This window comes from Nelusetta ayraudi, unplaced genomic scaffold (genome assembly GCF_046127955.1).
Source record: "Nelusetta ayraudi isolate G7.1 ecotype Tasmania unplaced genomic scaffold, CSIRO-AGI_Nayr_v1 ptg000134l, whole genome shotgun sequence".
Taxonomy (NCBI): Eukaryota; Metazoa; Chordata; class Actinopteri; order Tetraodontiformes; family Monacanthidae; genus Nelusetta; species Nelusetta ayraudi.
The window spans coordinates 695506-705000 of record NW_027466184.1 but is presented as its reverse complement, the minus strand read 5'-3'; the positions used below and the strand labels follow the sequence as shown (position 1 = coordinate 705000).

Here is a 9495-nt window from a genome sequence, read left to right as displayed (position 1 = left end):
TAAGTACCACCTCCTTTCTGCAGGGGGCAGCCCGCTAACTTTGCTGTCCCACTTTTCTCTGCAGAACCTATGCTAAACTATCTTTTTTTTTTTTTTAATGTTTAATCCCCCCTCCTTATCCTCACCCCTGAGGTCGAGCCGGTTCCCTGCTCCTGCTGCTCAGGTGGGACCGGTTGACTCCCAGTCAAATTTACTTGGGCCGGTGCACCTGGCGCATGAGAGGGTCATGTAACCACACTATGAAACTGAATGTGAAGATGAATGACGACATGTGGTGGAAAAGCAAACAGACTCTTGCTGTGTCTGAAATCATCCACTCTTGCCCTACTCCCTATGTAGGGAGTTTTATGTAGCTAACATATGTATATATATTTAAGTGTTGGTGCCTTGTAGGCACCCGTAGTTGATGATGACGATATTGATGGATATTGATGGACCAGACTGAAAGTTGATGCACGAGAGTCAGTAAATGATGTACTCAATGAAGCTCGGTTGTCAAGTCTTGTTAATATATGGATATATGTGTATATATATATATACGTACACTTTAGGCGCGATAATCGATTATTCAATTAATCGCTCGGTAAATAAAAAACCAGGTCGGTCATTTGTCTCGACACCTGTTCGCGTTGGCTCTATAGCGGAATGAACGGAGTGAGTGAACTCTCCTGTCAGTCATTAAGTCTCTTTGTCACGGGATGGGCGAGGCGGGCGCTGGCTGACACAGACACACACACACATACGGACACGGTGCTGCAAGTGAGCGAAGTGAAGGAAAAGCGAGCAAGCGCTATGACTGATGAACAGTGCCAGTATGGGAACATTCCGGCTTCAAACGAAACGAACGAGGTGAGCCCATGAACACGGGCGAGCCGATATGTCGCATTTGTTCCAAAGTAGTGGTGGTGAAGAAGGGGAATACGACGAACATGCACGCGCACCTCACGCACAATTATCTCCTCCAGTTTTCCCAACTGTGAAAAAAAAAAAAAAGTACCGCCCGAGGTTCCGCGGAGTGATCGTCCTGACAGGCAACGTTGACTGAAGCGTTTGGTAAGCAATGCAAATATATATATATATATGTTGTATATATATGTCTGCTCCAAATTTTTCCTCATTGGCTAGAAGCACCAAATTTGGCGTGGGTGTGTCTTAAGGGATCCTGATGAAGCAGCAAGTGGGCCCATGTCTCTAGGACAAAGTTGACCTTTGACCCGCATAGACTTGCATTGAATTAGGGTTTGCGATAAGTGTTACATGTTAAATGTCCTTTGTTTGTTTTTCTGTTCTTTTCTCCCTGTGTCCTCAAGGAAATACAAGATTAGGGCCTTCACAAACTATTTTAATCAAGCACACGTTCTTCTGCTGAGAAGTTGAGGGTACTTGCTGTTTTCTTTTCAGCAGTGACAGACTCTGAATGTATCCAACCCTGTGATGCTCCCTTTCCTTATATGCTCAGCTGTGCTAAGCCAGCTGTGGTACCAGTCTCCTCTTGCCGTTTTTCATTTAGCAACACCCCCTCTTTTCCTGTTGCGGCTTCTAGGAGACTGCTGGCTGCTTGCCGCCATCGCCTCCCTGACACTAAACGAAGAAGTCCTGGCCCGAGTCGTCCCGGCGGGACAGAGCTTTAGGGACGGAGAGTATGCCGGGATCTTCCACTTTCAGGTAGTCCTGACCAGAATCAGGACCATCACAGCTGGTCTAGGACTGTAGTCCCTGCAACTGATTGATTGACTGATCGATGGATAGAATAGAATAGAATGCTTTCGGGGTTTTTTTTTTTTTATCTCACATCGGGTAAATCTGCATAATTACAGCCGTAGATACAGTGGAAAGGGAAGAAAAAATTAATTAAAAGAAAAAACGAATAAAATGGAACAAAACTATTTATAGGGTAAGAAAGAAAAAACTAATATTTACATCAATAGGGACAGTTGAATTATTTACAAATTATTTACATAACATTGAATATAAGTGTGTTTATTGCATCTTAAAGAAAAGTCGTGTTCCATACTAGGAGCCAATCAACCTGTCTGACTCCTCCCCCCCTGTAGTTCTGGCAGTTCGGGGAGTGGGTGGACGTAGTGATCGACGACCGCCTGCCCGCCAGAGAAGGGGAACTGCTGTTCGTGCACTCGGCCGAGGGCCAGGAGTTCTGGAGCGCTCTGCTGGAGAAGGCCTATGCCAAGTGAGTCATTTGACTTGCACTGGGGTGGGGTGGGCAGAACCGGCTGCTGAGTAGTCTAGTAGAGTCCACCCTGGTCGCCCTGCTGTCATCTGATCAGCAGGGTGTTGTTTTTGTCACATCAACCAATCAGGACGAGGATCAACCGCGACAACCGCCGCTGTTTGTCTACACTTGTCCTGACGCATTCTTCATTTGTTTATACTGCAGGGAGAGGCACTGGGCCTGCACACACACACACACACACACACACACACACACACACACACACACACACACACACAGATACAGACACACACGCACACACACGCACACATTAAAACATCACAGATTAAATGTTCCACCGCCTCCTTGTTCTGCACTCCCTCCCCATTCACGTCCCATTTTTCCTTGATCTTCCTGTTCCCCGTCCATCAGCCTGCGTTTCCCTCCTCTGCCTGTGGGGGGTCATCAGGTGTGACAGGTGTGTGTGTGTGTGTGTGTGTGTGTGTGTGTGTGTGTGTGTGTGTGTGTGTGTGTGTGTGTGTGTGTGTGTGTGTGTGTGTGTGTGTGTGTGTGTGTGTGTGTGTGTGTGTGTGTGGTCCTGGCAGGTTGAACGGCTGCTATGAGGCGCTGTCTGGAGGATCCACCACTGAGGGCTTTGAGGACTTTACTGGTGGCATCGCCGAAGTCCATGAGCTGAGCCGGCCCAGCCCTCACCTCTTCCACATTATCTGCAAGGCGCAGAGCCGTGGCTCGCTCATGGGTTGCTCCATCGACGTAAGGCCGCCACGTCACGCTTGACACGAGAGTCGCACACCCACATTTGCAAAATGTAATTGGTTAGAATTACAATTACACACTACTCCACCCTGAACTGCTACCTTATCGTGGTGGGGGAGTTGGAGTGCCCGAATGATCCTAGGAGTTATGTTGTCTGGGTCTTTATGCCTCTAGTAGGCCCTCCCATGGCAAACATGTCCTAGGTGATGGGCCAGACAAAGAACAGTACAAAAACCCCCGAAGAATGACAACACAATGAGGACCGTGACGTCGCCCGATATGGCGCAGCTGGTGCCCCACCATAGATCCAGGCCCAGGTTTGGGGCATGCGCCTGGTGGCCGGGACACCAACAGAGGGAGTCGTAGGTGTCCGCTGCATTGTGGCACGGCGGCAGTCGAGGTCAAGGACCTCGACAACCCAGACCTCAAGCCTCGAGCTGCAGGGATATGTCACCTCGCTGGGCGGGAAGGAGCTTGAGCTTGTGTGGAAGGTTGAGAGGTACTAGCTAGATATAGCCGGACTTGCCTATACGGACAGCTTGGACTCTGGAACCCAACTACTTGATAGGGGCTAGACTCTCCATTTCTCTGGCGCTGCCCATGGCGAGCGGAGGGTGGGCTGGTTTGGGCTTGCTTATTGCACCACAGCTCAGCCGCCACGTGTTCAAGTTTACTCTGGTGAATGAGAGGGTTGCATCCCTGTGCCTTTGGATTGGGGACAGGTCTCTCACTGTGATTTCGGCCCATGGGCCGAATAGCAGTGCAGACTACCCATCCTACCTGGAGTCCCTGGAAGGGGTGCTGGACGGCGCTCTGACTGGGGACTCCATTGTTCTGCGCTTCTCCCAGATCCCAGGGGAGGTTGGAGACATTGAGTCCAAATGGACCATGTTCTCCACCTCTATTGTCAACGCAGTGGCTCCTAACAGTGGTCGTCTCTGGTGCCAGTTGTGGTGGCAACCCCTGAACTTGGTGGTGGATGCCGGAAGTAAGGTATGCCGTCAAGCTGAAGAAAGAGTCCTATTGAACATTGTTGGCTCGTGGAACCCCTGAAGCAGCTGGCAGGTACCGACAGGCCAAGCGTGTTACAGTCTGGGCAGTATTAGAGGCAAAATCTTGGGCCTGGGAGGAATTCGAGGAGGCCTTAAAGGAGGACAGGAGGACATCAGCCTCGAAGAAAGTCTGGCAAACCATCTGGCACCTCTGGAGGGGGTAGCAGTGGGTCGGGAGCTGTTGACCTCGACTGGGGATGTTGTTGGGCAATGGTGGAAGTATTTTGAGGATCTCCTCAATCCCACTGTCAAATCTGGGAACCACAAGCAAAGACGCAATGTCTTTGCTTTTTTGCAGATGATATCGGCATGTTGGCTTCATCAAGCCTGGACTTCCAATGTGCGCTGGGACAGTTTGCAAGCGAGTGTGAAGCGGCTGGGATGAGAATTTGCACTGAGTCTAAGGCCATGGTTCTTGACTAGAAAATGTGGTTTGTCCTCTCTGAGAGAGCCCCCGCCTCAGGTGGAAGAGTTCAACAATTTGGGTTATATTCACGAGTGAGGGAAAGATGAAGCGTGAGACCAGCGGCTGTTGTGGTGAAGAAAGAGTTGAGTCGAAAGGCGAAGCTCTCGATTTACCGGTCTAGCTACGTTCCCAGCGTCACCTATGGCCATGTGCTTCAGGTGATGACCGAAAGAACGAGATTGCGGATACAAGCGGCCAAAATGAGTTTCCTCTGTAGGCTGGCTACAGGGCCCTTAGGGATAGGTTGAGTGGCTCAATCACTCTGGAGGAGCTTGGAGTAGAGTCGCTTCTCCTCCACATCGAGAGGAGTCAGTTCAGGTGGCTCGGGCATCTGTTTCAGACGCCTCCTGGACGCCTCCCTGGGGAGGTGTTCTGAGCATGTGGGAGGAGGCCCCCGGGAAGACCCAGGACACACTGGAGAGACTACGTCTCTCGGCTGGCCTGGGAACGCCTCGGGGGCCCATCTGATGAGCTGGAGGAAGTGAATGGGGCCAGAGAAGTCTGGGTGTATCTGCTGAGAATATTGCCCCCGCGACCCGACTCCCGATAAGCAATGGAAAATGGATGGATGGATGGATGGATACATTTGCAAAATCATCTTATCGCAACACTGCCACTCCGGGCACTAAAGGTGCTGAATGAGTTGAAAATGATTTTTGACTTTTGCAGTGATAATGCTAACAGTGTGTAGCCACTGATGCTAATCGCATGTTCCAGATCACCAACTCAGCGGACTCGGAGGCGATCACTTCTCGGAAGCTGGTCAAAGGCCACGCCTACTCCGTGACAGGCACAGCTGAGGTAAGAGACCAGGCCCCCCACCGCTTTAATGCATAAGACATTGGGCAGTAGGAGGTGACGTCAGGTAGGTTAACATGTGTGATTGAATGCAGGTGGACTACCGTGGGGACAAGGAGCAGTTGATTCGGATCCGGAATCCCTGGGGCCAGGTGGAGTGGACGGGAGCCTGGAGTGACAAGTACGTTTGCCTGTAGCGCCCCCAGCTTCCCCGTGAACTGCCTCAGAGAGCGGAGTCAGAATGTTACCAAGAAAAGTAGAAGCTTTATCTCCCAAAAAATAAAACCATGACCAACCAAGAAAACTGTTATTTAAGTGTCTTAAAGTCCTTGTACCAGTTTCTAAAACATGACGTGAAGTTCAAGCTGAGGTGATGGTCGATCAGATGTTCTTGCTCTGTCGTGACTGGTGTTTCATCTGCTGCAGCTCCACGGAGTGGCGCTACATCAGCGACGAGGACCGCGAGCTTTTGAGCCACCGCTCTGAGGACGGAGAGTTCTGGTAACACTTCACCCGCAGCCGCCCCCCCCCACAACCCCTCTCCACCGTTTGCCACCATCAGGCGCTGTGTGACATCTGTGTGACATCTTCCCCCATACAGGATGTCGTTCTCGGACTTCTTGCGTCAGTACTCCCGGCTGGAGATCTGCAACTTGACGCCGGACGCCCTGAGTGACGACTCCGTTTCCAAGTGGGCTCTGTCCAAGTTCGACGGCACCTGGCGTCGAGGCTCCACCGCTGGCGGCTGCAGGAACTTCATCAGTGAGTTGCTCTGGCATTGCCTCACCTGGCTCACTTGACAGCATGTCACTGCCTCACAGCAAACCTTATGACCTCCTGAAATCCTGACCTCTTTGGTTTCCCCGCTCACATCACAGACAGCTTCTGGACCAACCCACAGTTTGTGATCCGACTGGACGAGGAGGATGACGACCCGGACGACGGCGAGGGCACCTGCAGCCTGGTGGTGGGTCTGATCCAGAAGAACCGCAGACGATTGAGGAAGGTGGGCGAAGACATGCACACAATGGGATTCGCCATCTACGAGGTGAGAAGCGTAATGTGTAAGTGTGGTTCTGCATGAGCTGCAAGGGGTGGACTAATAAATAAGACGTCACTGACGGCCTCTGCGTTAAATGCATGGCCCGGCACTGCAGTCTGGTACCTAGTTCTTACAACACATCTATTGTCCCTTCTGTCTTTCAGGTTCCTGAGGAGGTACGAATGACCGGGACTTGTCGCACTTCCTGTTGCACGTTCCATTTGTCGCACCGCAACTTTCATTGTCTTGACTACGCCCCTCCGACCAAATCCCTCCCCACCCCTCTTCTGTCTGTCAGTACCGCGGCCAGAGAAGCGTCCACCTCAACCGCAACTTCTTCCAGCGCCACACGTCGGCCGCGCGCTCCGAGACCTTCATCAACCTGCGCGAGGTGTGCAGCCGCTTCACGCTGCCCCCGGGCGAGTACCTCATGGTCCCGTCCACCTTCGAGCCCAACAAAAACGGAGACTTCTGCGTCAGGGTGTTCACCGAGAAGCAGGCTGACTTCCAGTGAGTAGATTGGTGGTAGTGGCGACCCCCAGTGGCAGTCCGGGGGAATGGCAGCATGTCGTCTACCTCAGCACTCAACTGATGCTTGTCTTCACGGTTGCCTGCAGAGAGCTGGACGATCCCGTCGAATGCAGAGTGGAGAAGGTGAGTGTGGCCTCTTCGAGCGACCAAGGGCTCCGCCCATCCACAGTCATGTGATCCTGTCTCTGCCCCGTCTCCACAGTTTGTGTTTGTCAGTTCTCAACAGCCTTCGACATGGCTGCAAGGCTAGAGGATCTGTTTATTTAAAAATACTCAGGCACTTGTTAGCGATCAAAAGAAGCTAACACATTAGTTACTTAGTTAGCTAAGTTACATGCTAAGGCCTGAGATAAACATGCTTACATGTTTAACTGTGATCTATGTTAGTTGTTTAGGTTGTCTTCGTGTCACTTCCTGTCCGTGACTAAACGGGATTCGCCTTCTCTGTTTTCAGATTGAAATTGACGAAGACGATGTGGACGATCGGTTCCGCAGTCTGTTTGGCCAGCTGGCGGGAAATGTGAGCAGTCGCCACGACACGTTATCAATGTTGACTGTTGGCTGAGCCGTGGCAGACACTGAAGGATGTGCTCTTGTGCCGCAGGACAGCGAAATCTCCGTCTACGAGCTGCGGAGGATCCTCAACAAAGTGGTGACCATACGTGAGAGTCATGCTGCGCGCCTGCTGCAAGCGTTAGCCTAGCTGCTAGACACCGCTCTCTCTCTCACCGACTCTGTGACTGTGTGTCTCTAACAGGATCCGACATCCAGACTGATGGCTTCAGCCTCAACACGTGTCGCAACATGGTCAATCTGCTGGATGTATCCTTTCACTGGAGGAAGTCACTCCAGAGGAACAGGTGATATCTGGCCAGTAGGGGGGCCCTAGCTGTTTACGTGGCATACTCCTGTGTCGACGGGTAAAGCCGGGACTTCCCGTTGAGGGGAGGTGGGGTCGGTGTGACTTCCTGTTGAGGGAGGACGGGGTGAATATCAGCAGACGACGGCTCCTGAACTGGTGCCACAGAAAGACGGCAGCAACAAACTGGGCCTGGTGGAGTTCAAGGTGCTGTGGACCAAGATCGAGAACTTCCTGGTGAGTCTCTGAGCTTCCCCCCGTCTGCGTCTGAGGGACCGTGCCGTGACCTCCTGCTTCTTTTTTCCCCACAGAACATCTACCGCCAGAGGGATGTGGACAACTCTGGGACCATGAGCTCCACTGAGATGAGGATGGCCGTGGAGGAAGCTGGTAAGGTGCAAAATAAAGTTGCCATAGGGAGCATTGGTGCCTCCCCCCCCACCCCTCCTGAGTCCCCCTGACCTTTGACCGTTGCTCCCTGTGGCATAGGTTTCAGCCTGAACAACCCGCTGCATCAGGCCATCGTGGCTCGCTATAGCGAGCAGGACCTCACCATCGACTTTGACAACTTTGTGGCCTGCCTGGTCCGTCTGGAGAACATGTTCAGTAAGTCCTCGCCAAGCTTCTTGCGGTGACCTCGGTGGTGGCGGCGAGGACGGTTGTGATCGTGTTCTCTGTCCTCCACAGACGTCTTTGACTCTCTGCAAAAAGACAGTTCTGGAGAAATCGAGCTGACTCTTTTGGAGGTGAGGAGCTTCAAACAGTGCAGTATTTAGCTTCCTGTGGCGTTTTAACAGGCACTAACAGTGTACATGTCACTGACCTAATGTCATCACTGCGTCCGCCTTCTTCAGACGCCCGTCATATTCATATTTTACAGCCATTTACAGCCGTTATTTCATCATCTGAGACTTGATGATCCCACTGAAGTCACAGATGTGGTTTCAGATGGAACCAAGCAGTCACAGTTCAAACACGTGAACCTGATTAGGACCAGAATTTAATTGCGTTTTTTGCAAATATTGACGCATTTTATTTTTAGGCCTTTTGCCCAACGACAGCTGGGATAGGTTCCAGCAGACCCCCGTGACCCTGAGCTCAGGAAGAAGCGGGTATTGAAAATGGATAGATGGACGTGTTTTCCTACCCATACAACAGTTCTTATTAATTTACAAGAATATACATAGAAAAAGGGTCAGTGGTAGTTGCCGTCTTGCGCTGCCATATTTCTTGACAGCGAGTTTCGGATTTAGGGTGGGCGCTCACGTCCTCTAATAATCCAATGAAGAAAAGGTGGATGAAGTACCCAAGTTCGTGTGCTCAGGCAACAATAGTTCACTGGCTAGCTTGGGAGAGGGAGGGGGATTGTAAGAGTGTTGCAATCTAATCAATCCGTTTTTTCTCAAAATCTCCAATTATTACACACTTAACCTTTAAGACAACTCATGCGATTGTCTTTTCTGTGTGTGATGTCACTTCCTGCAGTGGCTGAATGTGACTCTGCTGTGAGAACCAGGACAGAGCGGCCCCTGCTGGGTGGGATGCAGCACAGCGGCTGAAGAGTTTCTCTCTCTGTTTGGATGATCTGTTACTTTGTTGTCATGATGTTACACATTTGCATGACGAATTGAAGTGCTCCACTTAGTTGGGGGACCCTAAATTTAGTGATTAACATATTAAATCAAAACACAAATCAGACCAAGTGCTCTTATTGACTAAAAATATATAAATAAAGTTCTTATTTACTCAATACCAAACGTTTTGGTTGTTAATCTTGTCAGGTGCAATCAAACTGCAGAG

The 9495-nt window shown here is 51.0% G+C and overlaps 1 protein-coding gene across 1 annotated transcript in view; it reads left to right on the top strand.

Moving 5' to 3' along the window:
- Positions 1 to 9445, top strand: part of LOC142904977 (calpain-2 catalytic subunit-like) — an 11415-nt gene extending 1970 nt beyond the window's left edge. The window contains exons 3-21 of the mRNA XM_076051417.1: positions 1544 to 1665; positions 2055 to 2188; positions 2776 to 2944; positions 5183 to 5266; positions 5359 to 5444; positions 5690 to 5764; positions 5865 to 6025; positions 6142 to 6311; positions 6470 to 6481; positions 6604 to 6815; positions 6923 to 6959; positions 7291 to 7356; positions 7441 to 7498; positions 7594 to 7658; positions 7864 to 7932; positions 8007 to 8085; positions 8185 to 8301; positions 8383 to 8441; positions 9181 to 9445. Of these exons, the coding sequence (XP_075907532.1) occupies positions 1544 to 1665; positions 2055 to 2188; positions 2776 to 2944; positions 5183 to 5266; positions 5359 to 5444; positions 5690 to 5764; positions 5865 to 6025; positions 6142 to 6311; positions 6470 to 6481; positions 6604 to 6815; positions 6923 to 6959; positions 7291 to 7356; positions 7441 to 7498; positions 7594 to 7658; positions 7864 to 7932; positions 8007 to 8085; positions 8185 to 8301; positions 8383 to 8441; positions 9181 to 9204 (1799 nt within the window). The 3' untranslated portion in view covers positions 9205 to 9445. The remainder of the gene's footprint in view (positions 1 to 1543; positions 1666 to 2054; positions 2189 to 2775; positions 2945 to 5182; positions 5267 to 5358; positions 5445 to 5689; positions 5765 to 5864; positions 6026 to 6141; positions 6312 to 6469; positions 6482 to 6603; positions 6816 to 6922; positions 6960 to 7290; positions 7357 to 7440; positions 7499 to 7593; positions 7659 to 7863; positions 7933 to 8006; positions 8086 to 8184; positions 8302 to 8382; positions 8442 to 9180) is intronic.
- Positions 9446 to 9495: the final 50 nt, after the last annotated feature.